The 24891-nt window shown below is 44.7% G+C and overlaps 1 protein-coding gene across 1 annotated transcript in view; it reads right to left on the bottom strand.

Moving 5' to 3' along the window:
- Window positions 1-347: 347 nt before the first annotated feature.
- Window positions 348-24891, bottom strand: part of LOC137536871 (zinc finger protein 585A-like) — a 47034-nt gene continuing 22490 nt past the window's right edge. The window contains exons 6-8 of the mRNA XM_068259055.1: window positions 15824-15921; window positions 13222-13522; window positions 348-2552 (exon numbers count right to left, since the gene is read on the bottom strand). Coding sequence (XP_068115156.1) covers window positions 1531-2552; window positions 13222-13522; window positions 15824-15921 — 1421 coding nt within the window. The 3' untranslated portion in view covers window positions 348-1530. The remainder of the gene's footprint in view (window positions 2553-13221; window positions 13523-15823; window positions 15922-24891) is intronic.

The raw sequence follows: 24891 nt of genomic DNA, 5'->3' as shown, positions 1-24891 counted from the left end.
GAGCTGTGTCAAAAATATGTGAGGACCTCGGCCCTCGAAGCACCAGTTTGGAATCCAGAGCCTTTCCTTTACGTAGGTGAGTATCTAACTTTTTTTTCAGGGTCCCTTCAGATTTGCTTTAACCCCCTTGGCGGTATGAAAAATTCCGCCAGGGGGAAGCGCAGCAGGTTTTTTTAATCTTTTTTTGTTTAAATCATGTAGCGAGCCCAGGGCTCGCTACATGATAGCTCAGCGGCATCCCCCCACCCTCTTCGATCGCCTTCGGCGATCTCCGATCAGGAAATCCCGTTCAAAGAACGGGATTTCCTGGAGGGCTTCCCCCGTCGCCATGGCGACGGGGCGGGATGTAAATCGGCCCAGCAGGGCCTGAGCGGCACCCTCCAGCGGCTTACCCCGTGTCACACACGGGGTTACTGCTTAGGAGGTTAAACCCACCTGGTCCTATTATCCTGTGTTTGAATTGCATTTCTAACTGTACTTCAGTAGATGGCTGTGGTCAAAAAACTATTCAATAGAAAATAAAACAGCATTCACATGCAAGTAAAATGCAAACAACCATATACACAAACGCTTAAGCTAATGTGTCTGTTGATGATAATGATAATTTATGGTACAGTTGCCGCTGTAAGAAAATTAACAAAATATTAAATAACAGTTTAAAAGGTTAGTGTACTTAAAAGACACCCGAAGCGAAAATAAACGAATGAAATAAACAACTGTATCTATCCTCCTTCTCCTAAAAATGACTTTTTAAGACATTCCACAGTTCCATTTTATGTTTAAATGTTCTTTTTAAGTTTTAACTGTTTTATTGTTTTTGCTCAAGGACACATTCATTGAAGTAAGCCAGAGCTAAAATCTATGAACTATTGCCCCTTTTTATGTCTTTCCTGCTCTCAGATGCCATTTTCTCCTAGGAAAGTGTTTTATAGTCGGAATTTTTTATCAGTGAGGGTCACACTGTAGTCACTTCCTGTCTGAGTCAGGACTGAGTCAGCCACTTACATACTTGATATTTAAGTCTTTCAGGCAGAGAAAGAAAAAAAGGAACACATCATAGTTATTTGTGTGCTAGGCACTATACATTCACATGTCTATTTCATCATGTCACATGTCACCTCGGGTATCCTTTAAGTACATAAGTGCATCAAAAAGGTAAATCTCCTGCTCCTGGCTAAGATGCTGGGATACGGTCATTAGGCCACTAGCACTCCTCCACATTCATTCCTACTGGTTTTAATCAATGTCATCAGTCATTTACCAAAAGGTAGAGCAGGAGGCGGAGCTTTCAAAGTCAGGTTTCTTTGTTTTAGGTCATTTAACTTCAAAAGCAGCTGCTTGGCTGATATAAACTCTGCCCCTCGCCAACAGATGCCCCTTTAGTGGAGGTGACAGTGCCTGATCTAATTTCCAGTAGACAGGAGATGACATACCTTATTGCTTCCAAATGACAGAGCAGAGGGGTCGCTACACAGCGCCGTGCAGTTTACGTTTTGATGCACTTTGGGGTCCAACAGATAACTTTACTTCTTAAGTGTGCAATTTATAATGAAGAATTAGAGTACCTTTCTGTGAAAAACATTTCCCACACTCCGCACATGAAAAAGGACGCTCACCCGTGTGGCTTCTCTGGTGAATAAGAAGATGTTCCTTCTGGATGAAACTTTTCCCACACTCTGCACATGAAAATGGCCTCTCACCTGTGTGACTTTTCTGGTGTATAAGGAGGGCTCCTTTCAGTGCAAAGCATTTCCCACACTCTGAACATACGAAGGGACGTTCACCAGTGTGAATTTTCCGGTGAGCAAGAATTGCTGCTTTATGAATGAAAGTGTTACCACAATCTGAGCAGGAAAAAGGGCGTTCACCCGTGTGAATTCTTTCATGCGTTATAAGGTCTCCTTTCTGTGTGAAACATTTCCCACAGTATGAACAGGAAAATGGCCGCTCGCCTGTGTGACATCTCTGATGGACGTGAAGATTTTGCTTTCTTATAAAACCTTTCCCACACTCTTCACATGAAAAAGGACGCTCACCTGTGTGAATTCTCTGATGTGTCAGAAGAGCTGCTTTGCGAATGAAACATTTCCCACACTCGGAACAGGGAAAAGGACGCTCACCACTGTGACGTCTCTGGTGTTCAAGAAGGTGGCCTTTTTGAATGAAACCTTTCCCACACTCTGAACAAGAAAACGGACGTTCCCCTAAGTGAACTCTCTGATGTATGACAAGAAGTAAATGTTTTCTAAAACATTTATCACAGTCAGGACATGGAAATAAGTTATCTCCATTTTCATCATTACTTGCTTTACCAGAAGACTGTTCAGTATAACATGGATCATCTGATTTGTCTATGTCAGTATTTGGGATAACAGCATTTGATTTATAGGACAAGTCCTTGCAATTTGATACATCCAACATATTTTTATACTGAACTCTGTGATGTATATTCCCAGTAATAGGGTCTCCTCTTGAAGGGTACTGTGTGACACCATTATCTTCTGGAGATGATGTAAGATTCCTGTCTGACACATTACAGACATAGCGTCCATCTATTAGTAAAATATTAAAATTGATTATTGAATGGCTTTAATTTCCCTGTTTTGCTGTTAGCAGATATAAAGGTTTGTTTAACATTAGATAATTTTAAAGATCTTTAGAATGTCATTGGACACAGGCACAGAGTCGGCTCTTTATCAGCACCATTTCGCAGCAGGGTGAAGATGAAAAACAGCTCACCCTGCTCCTGCACAAACTCCAGGCCCATGCTGATTATTATTCCGCCTCCAAGTTATAGCAACTCGGGAGGACACGTAATACGGCACTGATAATCATCAGGTGCCTCAACAGTCACAATATAGGAGCAAAACATAAAAGCACTATATCACAGATAATTATGTTAGGGTGATGCATAAAAACAACATGGCCTCAATTCACTAAGCTTTATCAAACACTTTATCAAACGTTTGATAATTTACCTCATGGGTAAAATCTAATTTTGAATTCACTACGGTGTTATATACTTATTGAATGTTTTATCGATTAAACGTTTAATAAATCTGTAACACCTTAGTGAATTCAAAATTAGATTTTTCCCATGAAATAAATTATCAAACGTTTGATAAAGTGTTTGGTAAAGATTAGTGAATGTATCCTGGATCCTTTCATATTGTGTACATTATCTCTTCCTCATTTGTTGGCACTATGATGTTATACTGAGGAATGGAGATGGATCTTACATATGGTGTACAGTATCTCCTCCTCATTTGTTGGTACTATGATGTTATACTGAGGAATGGAGATGGGCCTTTCATATGGTGTACAGTATCTCCTCCTCATTTGTTGGTACTATGATGTTATACTGAGGAATAGAGATGGGCCTCTCATATGGTGTACAGTATCCCCTCATTTGTTGGTACTATGATGTTATACTGAGGAATGGAGATGGATCTTTCATATGGTGTACAGTATCTCCTCCTCATTTGTTGGTGCTATGATGTTATACTGAGGAATGGAAATGGGCCTTTCATATGGTGTACAGTATCTCCTCCTCATTTGTTGGTGCTATGATGTTATACTAAGGAATGTAGATGGACCTTTCATATGGTGTACGGTATCTCCTCCTCATTTGTTGGCACTATTATGTTATACTGAGGAATGTAGATGGGCCTTTCATATGTTGTACAGTATCTCCTCCTCATTTGTAGGCACTATGATGTTATACTGAGGAATGGAGATGGGCCTTTCATATGGTGTACAGTATCTCCTCTTCATTTGTTGGGAACATGATGTTATACTGAGGAATGGAGATGGGCCTTTCATATGGTGTACAGTATCTCCTCCTCATTTGTTGGCACTATTATGTTATACTGAGGAATGTAGATGGGCCTTTCATATGGTGTACAGTATCTCCTCCTCATTTGTTGGTACTATGATGTCATACTGAGGAATGGAGATGGGCCTTTCATATGGTGTACAGTACCCCTTCCTCATTTGTTGGCACTATGATGTTATACTGAGGAATGGAGATGGGCCTTTCATATGGTGTACAGTATCCCTTCCTCCTTTGTTGGCACTATGATGTTATACTGAGGAATGGAGATGGGCCTTTCATATGGTGTACAGTATCTCCTCCTCATTTGTTGGCACTATTATGTTATACTGAGGAATGTAGATGGGCCTTTCATATGGTGTACAGTATCTCCTCTTCATTTGTTGGGAACATGATGTTATACTGAGGAATGGAGATGGGCCTTTCATATGGTGTACAGTATCTCCTCCTCATTTGTTGGCACTATTATGTTATACTGAGGAATGTAGATGGGCCTTTCATATGGTGTACATTATCTCCTCCTCATTTGTTGGTACTATGATGTTATACTGAGGAATGGAGATGGGCCTTTCATATGGTGTACAGTATCTCCTCCTCATTTGTAGGCACTATGATGTTATACTGAGGAATGGAGATGGGCCTTTCATATGGTGTACAGTATCTCCTCTTCATTTGTTGGGAACATGATGTTATACTGAGGAATGGAGATGGGCCTTTCATATGGTGTACAGTATCTCCTCCTCATTTGTTGGCACTATTATGTTATACTGAGGAATGTAGATGGGCCTTTCATATGGTGTACAGTATCTCCTCCTCATTTGTTGGTACTATGATGCTATACTGAGGAATGGAGATGGGCCTTTCATATGGTGTACAGTATCTCCTCCTCATTTGTTGGTACTATGATGTTATACTGAGGAATGGAGATGGGCCTTTCATATGGTGTACAGTACCCCTTCCTCATTTGTTGGCACTATGATGTTATACTGAGGAATGGAGATGGGCCTTTCATATGGTGTACAGTATCCCTTCCTCCTTTGTTGGCACTATGATGTTATACTGAGGAATGGAGATGGGCCTTTCATATGGTGTACAGTATCTCCTCCTCATTTGTTGGCACTATTATGTTATACTGAGGAATGTAGATGGGCCTTTCATATGGTGTACAGTATCTCCTCCTCATTTGTTGGTACTATGATGTTATACTGAGGAATGGAGATGGACCTTCCATATGGTGTACAGTATCTCCTCCTTATTTGTTGGTACTGTCATGATCACTGCTGCAGCCGGTATTGCTGGAAGTAGTAGTGCTGCAGCTCAGGCAGTTCTGATCTCTTTCCATGCAAGCTGCATAGCTTTGTCTGCCTTTCCCTGCTGTCAGCTTGTGACTGATTATCATTCACCTGTGTGGGAATCTGCATGTCTGCTCCCATTGGATGACCTCAGTATAAAGATCTGCTTCCTGCAGGACTCCTCGGGTTTTCATAGCTTCAGTTTAAGCCTGTCTTGCTGTCGCTTCAGCCCCCGATCGTGTTTCTTGTTCTAAAGATACTTTGCTGGTCTTTGCATCATATATTGGTTCATTGCCAATATATATGCATACCAGCACGTTTATTATTTTCCTTGTATTCGTGTTACGTTGATACATCAGTGTCGCTGATGTATACGTACACGAACTGTTTATATCCTGTGTGCAGTTAGTCAGTTCTAGCACGTTGATCACCCGTGCTGAGCTAGTTATCCTGTTCCTGGTCCTGTTTGTGGATTGCGTTCATCTCTGCGAGGAGATAACGAATCCTTCTGAATCCTGTCCTGTTACCGTTTGTGGATTGCGTTCATCTCTGCGAAGAGATAGCGAATCCTTCTGAGTCCTGTTCCCTGTATCGTTCCAGTCCTAAGTCAGTGTTCCTGCTTATGTCATATATCGGTTCATTGCCGATATATACATATGTTAGTCAGACGTTACAAATAGTTTCATTGATAGCTGTAATTGTAATACGCTAGGAAATCATACTTATTGTATATTTATCTGTGTTACATTCATCTATCTTGATCCTGCTATTTCCTGACTATCCTGTCCTGTCTTTGTGAGGCACGCCATCGCCGCAACGCATTGGCTGCCTCATTCCAGTCTGTTTTATTGTGGACGCTTGCTGTCACTAAGTAGTGGCTAATTAAGCAAGCGTTCATTCTGACTACCTGTCCTGATTTCCTCAGTTCTGGTTTATGCGCTCAGCGCTACTTTGCGCTGAGACGTTATAGCAAAAGCATTGTTTGTGGCTGTCGGATCTGCACCGGCTCTGTGCGCCACAATCTCCTCTTGGAGTCAGTCCTCCCCTCCACTATACTAGGGATAGCCTGTTTCCTTGTGCTAGTGTGTGTATCTCCTCCACGTCAGCTCATGCGTTGCATGCTGACTGTGGAGAATACACCACCAAGCCTTACATTATAAAAAACCCCATTATCAATCCCCATTGTGGGGGGGATTCCCAGAAAGTATGACACTGTTAATTATGGTTCCTGTTCCTTTAAGAAATTTGAAGAACTTAACTCTGAAACAGAAAATGAGTTTTTCTCTGAATGTGCCAGGTTCCTGGCCAATCCCGATCTCCAAGCGACTCCTGTTTCAACCTGGGCACTCCAACTAAGTTATATTTTGTTTAAAGGGCAATTGTTTCAGTGGGCATTTGATGTTCTCAATCATTCCGATTTGAAAGAGAGACCGCTGGAATTTCTAGCGTTTGTGATCCATAACTGGTTGCGCATAGATCCATTGCCTTTTCCTCTAAATGAACTCCTGGCAGCAGGCCAATCAGCTTCTCCTTTAATTGTTTGCAAAAATGATCAGCAAGCAGAGAGTGTTCCTGATAATTTTCCTGCAGCTTTGAATAAATCATCAAAGGCAGCAGGGTCTAAGGCCAAACGCAAACGTTCTAAGAAACGTGTCCGATCTGCAGAGTCGTTATCCTTAGCGACTGAGACCTATAATGAGATTCTGCCATTAACAGATAATGAAATGCAATTGTCTTTCAGGGGAGTTAAATGGACTTATGAGACTACTAATGAACTTTCCTCCCTGGCTAGGGAAAATAAAGATTTTTGTTTAAAAGAATTATCTGAGTATGATTATGAGGAGATATTACAGAGTATTGAACAAATCAACTTATTTGTGAACCAAGGGAAGTTTGCATACACTACAGTTCAACACTTGCTACAAGTATTGGAGATTCTTAAGAATAAGGAATCTGCCAATCACCTGCTAATTAACCCTATACATGTGCCTGCCACAATCATATCTGCCAACTGTGATCAGCCTAAATGTTTCGCTGTTAAGTATGCTTGGAATCCTCCATTTGAGAAAGGAGAGATGGAAGCCCTGGTCTGTGAATGGAAGAATGATTCAAGTTCATTTTGTCAATTTTACAGTGCAAAAAGTGAAATGGTATTGAATGCATGCATTAAGTCAGCCTATAACCTAATAGAGACTGGTGTGTGTAGGTATGACTGTGTGGCTCCTTTGATTGATGTGTGGGAACTAATTTTGGATGATTTTTATGTGACTCCGAATTCGCAAATATGGTGTTCTGACCCGCCTGCTTCAGCACCTTTCGCTGATTCAGCAGGTGATTCGGAGCTCTTTTTGTGTGAAATTGAAGTTCCTGCAATTCCACCCTGTACCATGGATAACTCAGTGTTACTTACCAGTAAAACAGAAGCCACTGATACATTCTTAACCTTGCCCTGCGCAAATTTCTCAGCAGAGAATCCAGAGGTCCTGCTGACTTCCGAGTCCAGTCTAGCCAGTACTCATGAGTCTTTGTTCAGTGAAACAGACACCAGAAAAATCTTGCCTGCCTCTGCAAACACTTCTGCAGAAATTACCTGTGTTAATAAAGTTCAACTCCTGTCTGATCCAGCAGATGCCAATAGATGCACTACATCAGTTTCCGAGTCCCAGCAATCCTGTCTAGAAACCTCAGAACCCCAGCATCTGAATTTTCCAATTTTACAAATGAATGGTGAATCAGATGCGCAAACATTGTGTCTTGCTCTTCCTGTTTCTACACCTTGCTCTAGTTTCGTGAATAGCTCAGAGCATCTGCTATGTGAACCTGAAATCGCAGAATTATTACCTTGTTCAGAAAATGTTCCAGTAAATTTGCCCTGTATCGTGAATAGCTCAGAGCATCTGCTAAGTGAACCTGAAATCGCAGAATTATTACCTTGTTCAGAAAATGTTCCAGTAAATTTGCCCTGTACCATAAATTGTGCAGTAGATCTCTCCAATGAAACTCAGGTCACAGAATCATTATGCTGTCCAGCAGGTGCTTCCATGGTTTTGCCCTGCAATATACTGTTCAGTGATCCTGTCCAGTGAAGCTGTGGTCGCAGAGTCTTATGCTTCACCCAGTACTTTGGATACTTCAAACCCTCTAGCAGAGGAGTCTGAGGCACTGCTTACCTCAGTTGGTGTTGCAGTAATATTCACTTGTCTAGCAGCTGTTTTGGAATTACAGTCTGCTCTAATAAAACTTGATGAATTTCTGCCCAGCAAAGCAGAAGCCATTGAAATATTGTCCTCGTCAGCAAGTGTGTTAGATACCTTGCCCTGTACACAGTCTGATTTAACCTCTCCAGTCCCTCTCCAGTGTTGTAACAGCCGAGGAACTCCAGCCCTGTCCTCTGAATGTTTCAGAAGTCTTGCCCTGTAACATGGATAATTCTGATTCTCTGGTCAAAATAATAGAAATCTCAGAATTTCAGTCCGGTCTGATGAGTGTTCCTGAAACCCAGCCCTGTATCCTGAAAGATTCTGGTTCTCTGGCCGCTGTGGCAGAGGTTCCAGAGTCCCCTTCCTGTCCAGAGAATTCCTCAGTTTTGCCTAGTCCAGTGGGGGCTGCTGCAATACTGACTTGTTCTGCAGCGCCTCATGAGCTCCAATCCAGTGTATTAGATGAGTCTCTGTCCAGTCCAGAGGTAGTTGTGGAGTCCCTATCTGGTTCAGTGCATACATCAGAAGATTTGTCCTGTCTTGTTAGTGCCCCTGAATCTGATTTGTTACTGACTTTGCTGGAATCAGCGACATCTAAGTCTGATCCTGCATTCTCGTGTAAAAGTCCAGTAGTTGCGGAGTCTAGTCATGATGAATTTTTTTTGGCCAGTCCTGGTTTTGGTCCTGTCTTGGCTGACCCTGAGGCTCACAGTTCCTTGACATGCCCAGAGGTTTCTCTTGTGCCAGTGTGCCCAGATGTTCTTTGTGTGCCAGAATGCCCAAGTGTGTCTAAGGTGTTAGCGTGCTCTGATGCTTCCTTAGTGGGAACATGTTCTGATGTTGCCAGTCTGCCTTTATGCCCAGAGATGGTTCTGGTCCCTGAAAGCCCTGATCTTGATGTTTGTCCATGTGGCCCTGACTCGGGAATTGCCCTAGGTTCCATAGGGGTTCTTGATGGTTCTCCATGTGAGCCTAAGGGGCGTTCTGACCTATGGGGATCTCTTTGGAGCTTCAAGGTGTTCTGGGAGGTCTCTGAGAAAACTTGTCCTGGTGCCCTGGACTGGTTCAACAGTGGGTTTTGTGTTGGTAAAGACAGTCCCGGTGGGCATTGCAAAGGCTTTGGCGTTTTTGAACGGTTCCTGGAAGGCGGTGGGTATCGCTCAGAGAGTTTCGGAGGGCTTTCTTCTGGAAATCATGGTTCTGATGGGTGTCACACTAGGGCTTGTAGTACTGATGGGCATGGTTCTGGTTCTGATGGGTCCAGTCTTGTGGGGACTGATTCTGGAATTTGGTCTTGCCGGGCTGTCCCGGTCATCATGAATTATCAGTCAGACTGTTTTGTTGGGAATTTCAGTTTTGAAAAGCGTCTGGAATCCGCTTTTAAGGGCGGGGGTACTGTCATGATCGCTGCTGCAGCCGGTATTGCTGGAAGTAGTAGTGCTGCAGCTCAGGCAGTTCTGATCTCTTTCCATGCAAGCTGCATAGCTTTGTCTGCCTTTCCCTGCTGTCAGCTTGTGACTGATTATCATTCACCTGTGTGGGAATCTGCATGTCTGATCCCATTGGATGACCTCAGTATAAAGATCTGCTTCCTGCAGGACTCCTCGGGTTTTCATAGCTTCAGTTTAAGCCTGTCTTGCTGTCGCTTCAGCCCCCGATCGTGTTTCTTGTTCTAAAGATACTTTGCTGGTCTTTGCATCATATATTGGTTCATTGCCAATATATATGCATACCAGCACGTTTATTATTTTCCTTGTATTTGTGTTACGTTGATACATCAGTGTCGCTGATGTATACGTACACGAACTGTTTATATCCTGTGTGCAGTTAGTCAGTTCTAGCACGTTGATCACCCGTGCTGAGCTAGTTATCCTGTTCCTGGTCCTGTTTGTGGATTGCGTTCATCTCTGCGAGGAGATAACGAATCCTTCTGAATCCTGTCCTGTTACCGTTTGTGGATTGCGTTCATCTCTGCGAAGAGATAGCGAATCCTTCTGAGTCCTGTTCCCTGTATCGTTCCAGTCCTAAGTCAGTGTTCCTGCTTATGTCATATATCGGTTCATTGCCGATATATACATATGTTAGTCAGACGTTACAAATAGTTTCATTGATAGCTGTAATTGTAATACGCTAGGAAATCATACTTATTGTATATTTATCTGTGTTACATTCATCTATCTTGATCCTGCTATTTCCTGACTATCCTGTCCTGTCTTTGTGAGGCACGCCATCGCCGCAACGCATTGGCTGCCTCATTCCAGTCTGTTTTATTGTGGACGCTTGCTGTCACTAAGTAGTGGCTAATTAAGCAAGCGTTCATTCTGACTACCTGTCCTGATTTCCTCAGTTCTGGTTTATGCGCTTAGCGCTACTTTGCGCTGAGACGTTATAGCGAAAGCATTGTTTGTGGCTGTCGGATCTGCACCGGCTCTGTGCGCCACAATCTCCTCTTGGAGTCAGTCCTCCCCTCCACTATACTAGGGATAGCCTGTTTCCTTGTGCTAGTGTGTGTATCTCCTCCACGTCAGCTCATGCGTTGCATGCTGACTGTGGAGAATACACCACCAAGCCTTACAGGTACTATGATGTTATACTGAGGAATGGAGATGGGCCTTTCATATGGTGTACAGTATCTCCTCCTCATTTGTTGGTACTATGATGTTATACTGAGGAATGGAGATGGGCCTTTCATATGGTGTACAGTATCTCCTCCACATTTGTTGGTACTATGATGTTATACTGAGGAATGGAGATGGGCCTTTCATATGGTGTACAGTATCTCCTCCTCATTTGTTGGTACTATGATGTTATACTGAGGAATGGAGATGGGCCTTTCATATGGTGTACAGTATCTCCTCCTCATTTGTTGGTACTATGATGTTATTCTTAGGGATGCTCATTCGGATTCCGCGGAAATGCAATTTCCGAATTTCCGATCGGAATTTGCATTTCCGCATCGGAATGCGGAAATCGGTAATGCAAGTGTGTTAGGTGGATTTCCGCCGGAAATCGTGGAAATTTCCGCCGGAAATTGCGGAAATTCCGCCCGACTTTAACATCGATTTTCTCAAAAACTATATAGTCTTTTTGAAAACTTTTTTTTGCATCTTGTTCACAACATTCAGTTTAATAAACCCTGGCAGCTTGGTGTTTCTAGGACTTACGGGGGCTTTGCTGTTAACCGCTAAAGTCAGCGGATTTTTACTGTAAAGAGAAATGCAGAAAATCTGCATCTGCCTATTTTCTGCATTTATATTACAGTAAAAATCCGCTGACTTTAGTGATTAATAGCAAAGCCCCCGTAAGTCCTAGAAACACCAAGCTGCCAGGGTTTATTAAACTGAATGTTGTGAACAAGATGCAAAAAAAAAGTTTTCAAAAAGACTATATAGTTTTTGAGAAAATCGATGTTAAAGTCGGGCGGAATTTCCGCAATTTCCGGCGGAAATTCCGCATTGGAATGCGGAAATTGGTACCGGAAAGCGGAATCGGTAATTGGCAATGGCGGAATGCGGATTTACCACGGAATCTGAAATTAGCATTTCCGACCATCCCTAGTTATACTGAGGAATGGAGATGGGCCTTTCATATGGTGTACAGTATCTCCTCCTCATTTGTTGGTGCTATGATGTTATACTGAGGAATGGGGATGGGCCTTTCATATGGTGTACAGTATCTCCTCCTCATTTGTTGGTGCTATGATGTTATACTGAGGAATGGAGATGGGCCTTTCATATGGTGTACAGTATCTCCTCCTCATGTGTTGGTGCTATGATGTTATACTGAGGAATGAAGATGGACCTTTCATATGGTGTACAGTATCTCCCCCTCATTTGTTGGTACTATGATGTTATAGTGAGGAATGGAGATGGGCCTTTCATATGGTGTACAGTATCTCCTCCTCATTTGTTGGCACTATGATGTTATACTGAGGAATGGAGATGGGCCTTTCATATGGTGTACAGTATCTCCTCATTTGTTGGCACTATGATGTTATACTGAGGAATGGAGATGGGCCTTTCATATGGTGTACAGTATCTCCTCCTCATTTGTTGGCACTATGATGTTATACTGAGGAATGAAGATGGACCTTCATATGGTGTACAGTATCTCCTCCTCATTTGTTGGTGCTATGATGTTATACTGAGGAATGGAGATGGGCCTCTCATCTGGTGTACAGTATCTCCTCCTCATTTGTTGGCACTATGATGTTATACTGAGGAATGGAGATGGGCCTTTCATATGGTGTACAGTATCTCCTCATTTGTTGGCACTATGATGTTATACTGAGGAATGGAGATGGGCCTTTCATATGGTGTACAGTATCTCCTCCTCATTTGCTGGTATTATGATATTATACTGAGGAATGGAGATGGACCTTTCATATAGCGTACAATATATCTTCCTCATTTGTTGGTGCTATGATGTTATACTGAGGAATGGAGATGGGCCTCTCATATGGTGTACAGTATCTCCTCCTCATTTGTTGGTACTATGATGTTATACTGAGGAATGGAGATGGGCCTTTCATATGGTGTACAGTATCCCCTCCTCATGTGTTGGTACTATGATGTTATACTGAGGAATGGAGATGGGCCTTTCATATGGTGTACAGTATCTCCTCCTCATTTGTCGGTACTATGATGATACACTAGGAAGGAATGGAGCTGGTCCTATCATATAAGTCCAGATGTTGCACTTTACATAGTCCCATTACTTTATACAGTATTTAAAAGTTCTTATTGTTCAATAAAATGAACACCCCTATTTATATTGTGTGAAGTGAAGCTCTAATGATTTTTTATCACTTTCAGCTGATCTGCATATCTTATACTTGAAATGAAATCTTACAAAGTAGTAATATGAATCATTTCTGCATTTGGTGTTTATTACTTGCCTGCGCTGATAGCTAGAGAACTCTCCTCCTCTTTAATAGTCACCGACATTACTCCATCATCCATAGACCGCTGATCACCCATCACATATGCCTCTTCTTTTTCATCTTTCATTGTCTCCATCATGTCACCCTCCTCTACTGACTGCTGATCACTCTTCTCATATGTCTCTTCTTCCTCCACTTTCATTTTGCCCATAGAGTCACCCTTCTCTGTAGATTGCAGATTATCAGTTTCATAAATCTCTTCTTCTTTATCTTCTTCCTCTTTTACGTCAATTTTAACATCAATGTGTTCTCTACCCTAAATTGTCATATGGATGGGAAATACATTTTTTTGAACATTATCCATAATGACATGAGCTTACATGGTGAATCTCTATATATAATAGAGTAAGTGGCTCAACCTTCAAGCAAGAAGAAGTGGCGCCCTGCCCCCAGGGCTGGTCCAAGCAAGAAGAAGAAGTAGCGTCCTGCCCCCAGGGGCGGTCCTAGACTTGCCGCCGGCCCGCCAAGCTGGAGGTGGTAGCGGCATAAGCGTCGTGACGGGGGTGCGACCCGCACCAGGTGGGGTGACCTCAGCCGCCCTAGAGGGGGTGCGCTCTAATGGAGGGGAGAGCCGCAGCCGCGGTGAGGGCAGCCCGACCTCCCCCTCCCTTTCTCTCCCCGGGCCGCCCTCCATGCTTCCCCCTTGGAGTGCAGAGTAATGCACAGGGAAGCGCTGTGCACAGCTACTCACCTCCCTGGTTCTAATCGCCGCTCACTCGCCGCTAGTCTCCTCCTCTCTGCATAGCCGCTGATACACACACTGCTTCCTGTTTAGCAGGAATCAGCGTGTGTATCAGCGACTATGCAAGAGGAGGAGACCGGCGGCGATTGGAACCAGGTAGGTGAGTAGCTGTGTACAGCGCTTCCTGCGCATTACTCTGCAGTCTAGAGCGGGGAGCAAGGAGGGCAGCCCGGGGAGATAGGGAGAGGTCGGGCTGCCCTCACCGTGGCTGCGGCTCTCCCCTCCATTAGGGGGGGCACCTACCTACCTAATACTGGGGGGCAGCTACCTATCTAACCTATAATGGGGGGCACCTACCTAATCTAACCTATACTGGGCAGCAGCTACCTATCTAACCTATACTGGGGGGCAGCTACCTAATCTAACCTATACTAGGGGGCAGCTACCTATCTAACCTATACTAGGGGGCACCTACCTATCTAACCTATACTGGGGGGCAGCTACCTATCTAACCTATAATGGGGGGGGGGGGGGGCACCTACCTAATCTAACCTATACTGGGCAGCAGCTACCTATCTAACCTATACTGGGGACCAGCTACCTAATCTAGCCTATACTGGGGGGCAGCTACCTAATCTAACCTATACTGGGGGGCAGCTACCTAATCTAACCTATACTGGGGGGCAGCTACCTATCTAAATACTGGGGGGCACCTACCTAATATAACCTATACTGGGGGGCACCTACCTAATATAACCTATACTGGGGGGCACCTACCTAATATAACCTATACTGGGTGGCACCTACCTATGTAACCTATACTGGAGGCACCTACCAATCTAACCTGTATGGGGGCAGCTACCTATGTCATCTATACTGGGGCTCCTACCTATCTAACCTATACTGGGGGCACCTACTTATCTAACCTGTATTGGGGGCACCTACCTACCTAGCTAGCCTATACTGGTGGCAACTATACTGGCTACCTATATTGGAGGCACCTACCTAACTAACCTATACTGGGGGCACCTACCTATCTAACCTATGCTGGGAGCAACTATTCTGGCTACCTATATTAGCCCACTGTCTTACTGTTACAGTTACATTACAGTTAGCCCCACCCATGTGATGTTATGGCCACACCCATTTTTTTTTTACCACGGCACGCTTTACTTTTTTTGGGGGGGGGGGGGGTGTCGGTAAATTTTTCGCACCGGGTGTCAAATACCCTAGCTACACCACTGGGTAGCAGGCAGGAAGGGGGTATCGGGCACAGCGGCGGGGAGGGGGGGGGTCGGACCCCCCCTCCCTCACCTGGGTCCTCCATCTGTGCTCCCCCTCTAGCTTAAGTTCAGCAGCAGCCGCCGCTATTAGTAAGAGGCAGTGGGCGGGGATGACTCATCTCTTCCACGTTCCAGCGTGCGTTCCACTGTCGTCACTTCCTGCAATGCCGTCCACTTACAATACAGTGGGCGGCATTGCAGGAAGTGACGACAGTGGAACGCACGATGGAACGTGGAAGAGGTGAGTCATCCCCGCCCGTTGCCTCTTACTAATAGCGGCGGCTGCTGCTGCTGAGCTTAAGCTGGAGGGGGAGTGCACATGGGGGACCCAGGTGAGGGAAGGGGGGGGTCCTGCTGAGCTTAAGCTGGAGCGCACATGGAGGACCCAGGTGAGGGAAGGGGGGTCCTGCTGAGCTTAAGCTAGAGGGGGAGCGCACATGGTCTGACCCCCCTCCCCGCCGCTGTGCCCAATACCCCCTTCCAGCCTGCTACCCCCTTATGCAGCGTATGGTACGCCGCGGGTCGGCTAGTAGAGGATTATACTGTATTGTAGATGGAGAAGTAATTTATATTCTAGCCCCTCGATAATTACCTGATAATTGTGGTGGGTGGAGGAAGCTTCCTGTGGACAATCCTGGGAATAAAGATGACCTGTGCATCTCTCTGGTGGGTTTCTGTTACTGTATCCATCTGCATGAAACACACACACTGACTTATTACATTGCCTCTATATTTTCATCAGATGATTGGGGGGGGGGGGGGGGGGGAATCTAGGTACTGCTCTCTCCTTTACAAGAAATAAAAGGCTCCTTACCCGGTGATGTGAGAGGCAGCTGATTCTCCATCATGATGTTTTTGTAGAGATCCTTGTGTCCTTATAAATACTGGCATAACTCCTGCATGGAAAGGTAGACAGGGATATAGTAATATCTTACAGGAACCTGACACACACACATTATTAAGTTCCCATAATGCCTAGCTCTACTCACCCGCCCTTTTAGCAGCTCAGAATCTTATTCATTATATGCATTGAATCTCGCCACTCTTGTCTGAGGGTGTCATTTTCCAGATTCCTGGTCACTGCACCTGTGTACATACAGAGAGTGACAACCACCACCAGAACCACATGTGTGTCTGTCTTATTAATCCCAAGTCTTTGCAAATGAAACGTTCCTGAATTTCCTCATCCTGTTTAGGATGCGGCATGCTGGAGCAGGAAAACAATATAATTTCTTACAAAGGCTTGGAACATATAGAAAATCAGAAAGATTGGCTTTTCAGGAGTATGCTCAGTGATAGGATGAAAGTACTGAATCCTGCATAATGCATTACTTTATAATATACCAAGCATGTAGATCTGAGCTACCCCTCTTCAGAAAGAGTTCCTGGGCAACGGCATCTGCGGGACAGCGCAGGGACTAAAATGAGTTATTTTAATCTGTAATACTAACAGCCAAGTAAAATGCATTTCCACAAATGTGGAAGATAGTAAATTATAGATCAGTATAAAGCACAGTGGTAGTGACAGACTGCTGCTCAAGCTGCTCAATAACAGCAGCACCCCGTCACTAATACTGTACATTGATGACGCCCTAACTTACCACGAAAATGACATCATTAGGGGTTAAGAAAATATCAATACATTTTACAATGGACAAACACTGACCGAATTATTTATACATGAATGTAAAAAAAGGAAAAAAACGAAGCAATAGAATTCATTATGGGCAGCACGGTGGCATAGTGGTTAGCACATTGGCCTTGCAGCGCTGGATCCCCGGTTTGAATCCCAGACAGGGCTCTATCTACATGGAGTTTGTATGTTCTCCCTGTGTCTGTGTGGGTTTCCTCCCACATCCCAAAAACATACAGATAAGTTAAATGGCTTCCCCCTAAAATTGGCCCTAGACTGCAATACACTACATGATACATACATAGACATATGGTTATAGAAGGGATTAGATCAGGGGTGCCACACTCAGATACAAAGTGGGCCGGAATTGAACACTGGGACCTAGTCGTGGGCCAATCTCAATATCTACTGGCCACCTTTTTCCTTATAATTTTCCCTGGTGTCTAATGGCTCCCCTGCAATCCGTATACAGTTCCCCCAGTGTCTAGTGGTCCACCTCCCTCTCTTATACAGTTTCCTCATGTCTTGTGTCCCCTTCCGCCCCTATACAGTTTCCTGATGTTTAGTGCCCCCCACCCTTCCCTATACAGTTCCCCGCTGTCTAGTGGTCCACTTCCCTCCCCTATAAAGTTCCCTGGTGTCTAGTGGTCTTGCCTCCTTCTCCTATACAGTTTCCTTTTGTCTAGTGGCCCCTCACCTCTCTCCCCCCACTTCATTCGACCTACCTACCTCTCTATCAACCCTATCCCCGTGTACCCTCACCTTACCCTCTGAGACCTGATGTCTATTTACCCCTATTCCCACAAACCTGCTCTTCTGTCCTCTCTCTCCGACCTGTGTTGTGTCCAAAGGCCACCGATTTGCTCTTGCTAGTATAATTTATTATACCTTCTCTGCTGCCAGTTCCAGCAATTTCTGATATTCTCTACTTCCTCCCACTTCACGTATATCCTTCCTCTCTTTGCGTTCCACCTGCATCAGCTAATATGTTCATTGTTCAACTGAGAATAATTATTTGAAATAGACAACGAGCGCCATCTTGTGGTTAATACCAGAAGTGTTATTAATCATTTTACAGCTTATGGCGCTCTCTTCCCATCCTGCGGATGCTGTTTAGATTAAATGGCAAGGTGACGTAAACATACAGTGTCACAAAGGGAAATTTTGAAAACACATTAGATCTCAAGGGCGAAACATAATCGTGCTGGTTAGTTATATATGGACTGGGTAATGTGTAACGATCCAATCTTTTTCATCCAATCTTACCAAATAATAGAAGAGTAAACTGAGTGAATATATTGAATGGATACTATAGGCAGTTTCCTTATCTTACCTAATAAAAGCTAACTGTCGCTGCGTCCAGCAGCTTTGTCCCTGTGTCCCAGGATTTTTGTTACTGCGCATGTGCGCAGTAACGGACAGCTGGGACCAGGGAGCTGGACGGGTGAGTGAGGTGGGCGGGTGCGGGTGAGCGAGGTGGGCAGGTGCGGGGGCGCGCCTGCGTCGGGCGCGTGCTCGGCGCGCGGCGGATGTGTGTGCAGCATGCGCGCGCATGCGCACTGGCGGCGGCGGCCGTAGACCTAGAGCCCGTTTTTAAACGGGCTGGGTCTACTAGTATTACATAAAAATGTTTATGATTGAATGAAAAAGATTGGATCATTAGTGACCACCCTTAAGGTGGCCACTAACGATCCAATTTCTAGCGAAAAATCGTTTGAGCGGTCAGATAATTCTGATCGGAAGAAAAATCATTCACTACACCATCAATGAACCAATCTTTGCTTCCTATCTATCACAACCAACTAGAAAATACAAATTTTGTTTTGACCAAAATCCAATCGGACAACTATTTTTATAATTGTTCTTAATCGATTGTGCCCATCAATGGAGCTTATTTACAACCAATCCGATCAGAATTTCAGATCGCTCAAACAATTTTTTGCTCGAAATTGGACCATTAGTGGCCACCTTTAGGAATGTGCAATTTCCTATCCATTTAATGGGAATTGGACGGTTATTTCCAACATGTCCGATCTGCTCCCGTTCGATAATGGCAGGGGCATAGCAATAGGGGGTGGAGAGGTTGCAACCGAATCGGGGCCCATAGGCCAGAGGGGCCCCAAAGGGCCCTCTCTCAACTGCAGTATTAGCTCTCTATTGGTCCTGTGCTGGTAATAGTCACTTCTATGGATACTGTGAATAGTGGCAGGGCCGTTTCTAGCCCCGTTCAGCCGGTTCTGCTGAACGGGGCGCCGATGAAAGACAAATTGGGGGGGCGCCAGGCAGAAGGATTGTGACGTCACTGCTGGCTGCTCCTAGGAGCCGGTGCAGCGAGAGGCAGGAGCAGAGCCGGCCTTTGGGGGGGGGGCAAGTGGGGCAATCGCCCCAGGCCCCGCGCGCCGCCACTCAGAGCCGGCCTAATTTAATATAATGTATTCACTGTCTGCTCTGCCCTCTACTGCGCCTGCGGCCACCGCCGCCGATCTCTCACTGACCTCAGCCTGCGCTTCCTTCCTGTGTGTGACTGTGGAGCGCATCCACGGCATCATTTCTCTCCTCTGCCCGGCTGCTGCGCTCTGCGACTGACGTCACGATTGACGTCATATGCATGATGCGCCGCAGAGCGCTCACCGCGGAAGCCGGGCAGCCCGACCTGAAGAGCCGACCAGGAGGACACTGAGCGAGCCCCTGTCTGCAGGCTGCAGGAGCAGCCGCCGCCGCGGCAATAACGTATTGCAGAGTCCAGGGCACTGAGGGCAGCCAGAGCAGATACCAGTCCGGTAGGTAGGAATGGATTATTTGTGGGGCTAATGAGTAAATTTGGGCGGGGCACTGGGGCTGGGGGACTGGAGCATAGTTACTGTATACTGCTGTATACTGGGCACTATACTACATACTGGGCACTATACTAACTATATAATGGGCACTATGCTACCTATATACTGGGCACTATGCTACCTATATACTGGGCACTATGCTACCTATATACTGGGCACTATGCTACCTATATACTGGGCACTATGCTACCTATATACTGGGCACTATGCTAACACTATACTGGGCACTATACTACCTATATAATGGGCACTATGCTACCTAATACTGGACACTATGCTACCTATATACTGGGCACTATGCTACCTATATACTGGGCACTATGCTACCTATATACTGGGCACTATGCTACCTATATACTGGGCTCTATGCTACCTATATACTGGGCACTATGCTAACACTATACTGGGCACTATGCTACCTATATACTGGGCTCTATGCTACCTATATAATGGGCACTATGCTACCTATATAATGGGCACTATACTACCTATATAATGGGCACTATACTACCTATATAATGGGCACTATACTACCTATATAATGGGCACTATACTACCTATATACTGGTAGTACTACCTATATACTGGGCACTATGCTACCTATATAATGGGCACTATACTACCTATATAATGGGCACTATACTACCTATATAATGGGCACTATACTACCTATATACTGGTAGTACTACCTATATACTGGGCACTATGCTACCTATATACTGGGCACTATGCTACCTATATACTGGACACTATGCTACCTATATACTGGGCACTATGCTAACACTATACTGGGCACTATGCTACCTATATACTGGGCGCTATGCTACCTATATACTGGGCACTATGCTACCTATATACTGGGCACTATGCTAACACTATACTGGGCACTATGCTACCTATATACTGGGCTCTATGCTACCTATATAATGGGCACTATGCTACCTATATAATGGGCACTATACTACCTATATAATGGGCACTATACTACCTATATACTGGTAGTACTACCTATATACTGGGCACTATGCTACCTATATACTGGGCTCTATGCTACCTATATACTGGGCTCTATGCTACCTATATACTGGGCACTATGCTACCTATATAATGGGCACTATACTACCTATCTACTGGGCACTATGCTACCTATATAATGGGCACTATACTACCTATCTACTGGGCACTATGCTACCTATATAATGGGCACTATACTACCTATATAATGGGCACTATGCTACCTATATACTGGGCACTATGCTACCTATATACTGGGCACTATACTAGCACTATGCTACCTATATACTGGGCTCTATGCTACCTATATACTGGGCTCTATGCTACCTATATACTGGGCACTATGCTACCTATATACTGGGCACTATACTAGCTCTATACTGGGCACATATACCCCCTGGCTCCATATACTGGGCACATATACCCCCTGGCTCCATATACTGGGCACATATACCCCCTGGCTCCATATACTGGGCACATATACCCCCTGGCTCCATATACTGGGCACATATACTCCCTGGCTCCATATACTGGGCACATATACCCCCTGGCTCCATATACTGGGCACATATACCCGTTTGTCATTATGTGCATTTACTGGTGAAAAGCGGTCTCTAATGTGCATTTACTGGTGAAAAAACTGTCTCTTATGTGCATTTAGTGGAGAAATTTTGTCAGTAAAAATCTTTTGTCAGTAAATTTTTAGGTATTTGTCAGTAAAAAATAACGTGAAAGGTTGGCAACACTGGCAGGCTGCGCGGCGCAACGGGAAAGATACAGGCAGCCCACCTCACGCTTGGGCTTGGCTGGGGGAGGAGCCGACGACAGCGAGCAAGAGTAGGGTGGCCGCATGCAGCCATAAATACGCAGTGTGTGACTGCGTTGCACTCGCGGAGCCTCTCAGCCTGAGTCAGTCCAGAGACTAGCAGACTCGCAGGCAGCCAAAGCCAGCCAGGAGCAAGCCCATGGAAGAGGGGTAGTAAAAAAATAAATAAATAAATAAATAAATAAAAATGGTGAGTTGGTTTCAAGAAGCCTTTTGACATGATTTCACTTAGCAGCTTTGGTTTGGGGGGGGGGGGGGGGGGGAGGGGGGCGTATTTTTTGACTCTCGAACTGGGTGAAATTTAGCCTAGAAACTGCCCTGAATAGTGGTAATCACTAACAAACTGTTACCCATCTCCTTCTTGCACCTCTGACACTGTAGTTGCCATTGGCAGGTTTTGGAACAATTGGTATGTATAGTGTGCTTGAGGGGCCCCAATGTAAAGCTTACATCGAAAGGAACAACAAAAGTGATACTGATTTTGAGACTCAGGCAGGAGAGTTATGTGAATAGAGGTTATGATTGCGAACCGATGCAATTTTGTGTTTGACTACTCGCCCCTCTCCAATAAAATTAGACAGGCTGTCCGGAACCAGTGGCGGATTCTTAAATCAGATAGGACTCTGAATTATATAACCACCGCACCACCAAGGGTCAGCTTTAGGAGGGGTAAGACCATCGGGAAAGTGTTGGTAAATAGTGACGTTAGGATTAAAGATGAAGGCCAGATGAACTGGCTATCTAAACATAAATGGGAAGGAAATTATGGGTGCGACATTGTAGTGCATGTCAATCTATGAGAAAAGGGAAAGTGGTTCAGATTGGTACAATTACCTGGAGAAATAGAGAATTCATTAACTGTTGTACTAAATACGTCATTTACTGTGTGTGGTGCCCATGCGGTCACTATTATATTGGCAGGACTGTCCAGCCATTAAAGGAGTGTTTCCTCGAACATAAGAGATCTATCAGGAACAGTGTAGGCGCTACCCGTCTGATAGAGCATGCGAATGAGGTTCATTCTGGGAATGCGGAGTGCCTCTCCTTTGCTGGCTTGGAGGTTGTACAAGGTGACAACATGGGAGGTGGGAGGAGTTACCTGTATATAGGTGGGGTAGGAGGAAAGGGTGTTAGGCCCCACATGTCCTGAAGAGGCGTGACATTCACGTGAAACAGCTGTACACAGAGGGGCTTCTTCTGTACCTGTACTATGTGGCTTTAATGAAGAGAAGATTCTTTTGGAGTGCCGGAGTCTGTACGTTTTCTTTCAGCAAAGGTCAGATAATTCTGATCTGAAGAAAAATCGTTCACTACACCATCAATGAACCAATCTTTGCTTCCTATCTATCACAACCAACTAGAAAATCCAAATTTTGTCTTGATCAAAATCCAATCGGACAACTATTTTTATATTCGTTCTTAATCGATTGTGCCCATCAATGGAGCTTATTTACAACCAATCCGATCAGAATTTCAGATCGCTCAAACGATTTTTTGCTCGAAATTGGATCATTAGTGGCCACCTTTAGGAATGTGCAATTTCCTATCCATTTGATGGGAATTGGACGGTTATTTCCAACATGTCCGATCTGCTCCCGTTCGATAATGGCAAGGGCATAGCAATAGGGGGTGCAGAGGCTGCAACCGCATCGGGGCCCTTGGGCCAGAGGGGCCCCAAAGGGCCCTCTCTCAACTACAGTGTTAGCTCTCTATTGGTCCTGTGCTGGTAATAATCACTTCCATGGATACTTTGAATAGTGGTAATCACTAACAAACTGTAACCCATCCCCTTCTTGCACCTCTGACACTGTAGTTGCCATTGGCAGGTTTTGGAACAATTGGTATGTATAGTGTGCTTGGGGGGCCCCAATGTAAAACTTACATCGGGGCCCACAGCTCCTTTGCTATGCCACTGGATAATGGCATCAATTTTGTGAAGGTAATATGGGCATAGGTACACATGATACAACTTTCCATCAGATTACCCATCTATTAAACGGCAAATTGAATGGTGTTTACAAACAAGCACAAACAGTGCCACATCTTTCGCCAAAATGTAATTGCAGCAAACTCAGCAGTTTATATTGCCCTCACATGCTGGTATGCATGCCTAACAATTTTTGGGCATGTTCCTAATGAGACTGGTGTCCTGGAGGATCTCCTCCTAGATCTGGACCAGGGCATTTATGAGCTACTGGGCAATAATGATCTTCTGGGCATTAATGATTTGAGCATTACTGAGCTCCTGGGGGCAGTCATCAGACCAAGACATCATGTTCCAGAGGTTCTTTATGAATTTAGGTCAGGAGAACATGGAGGCAAGTCAATGGTTTAAATTTCCTCATCTTCCAGGAACTGCCTGGACGGTCTAACAATGGCTCCTAGGATTTTATGCCGATATCTAATGGCAGTGAAGGTGCAGTTGTCTAACCTGTAGAGGTTGGTGCATCCCTCCTTGTATATGCCTCCCAAGACCAACACTGACCTACCAACAAACTTGTCATACTGAATGATATTGCTGGCAGTATTGCTCGCTTCTCAGACACTTTCACATCTGGAACTTGTACTCAAGTTGATCCTGCTCTCCTCTATGAAAAGCACAGGGTGCTAGTGATGGACTTGTCAATTTTCCTACCTCCCAACATTTTGAGTTAATAAAGAGGGACACTTTAAGACGCTCCCTGTCACACCTCTAACTGCGCCCCTACCACACGCCTCGTCAGGCATTTCACAAATAATTCAGAAGCAAAAGATGACGTTTTATCATTTAGATTATACTGGTCCTCTCCGTTATCAGTAGTTTACCTTTATATTAACACTTGGAAATAAGAAATATATTAATTTTTAAGGATGGGAATAAAGTTTAGAGTGAATTAAACACAATTTTCAGTGTAAAAATACATATATTTACATAGATGTGTACATCAGTCCCGAACGAGGGATAAATGAGGAAGAAATAGGGACAGGTGGATTGGGTTTCCAAAGGGGGACTTTCCCTCCAAAAAAGGTACAATTGGGAGCTATGAATTCTGATATAATGTGGCAAATGCTAATCGAGCTTCATGGCGTGGGGCAGTGAGCACAGGACCCACTAGAGGACATTAGGCCATTAGGACACTCTCATGAACTCTGCATCTGTCTGGTCAGAGGCATTCATACAAGTGGCCTGCTGGAGATCATGTTGTTGAGCTATGCCAGTGCTAGTCCTGTCCTTCATTGCTGAAAGGATCAGATACTGGTCCTGCTGATGGGCTAAAGATCTTCTACAGTCCTTTCCAGGTCTCCTACAGTAGCTGCCTGTCTCATGGAATCTCCTCCATGCCCTTGATGTGCCTGAGAGACACAGAAAA

Source organism: Hyperolius riggenbachi, chromosome 10 (genome assembly GCF_040937935.1).
Source record: "Hyperolius riggenbachi isolate aHypRig1 chromosome 10, aHypRig1.pri, whole genome shotgun sequence".
In the NCBI taxonomy this organism is placed as follows: Eukaryota; Metazoa; Chordata; class Amphibia; order Anura; family Hyperoliidae; genus Hyperolius; species Hyperolius riggenbachi.
Note: the sequence above shows the minus strand (reverse complement) of the source record. Positions and strands in the feature narration are given on the sequence as shown.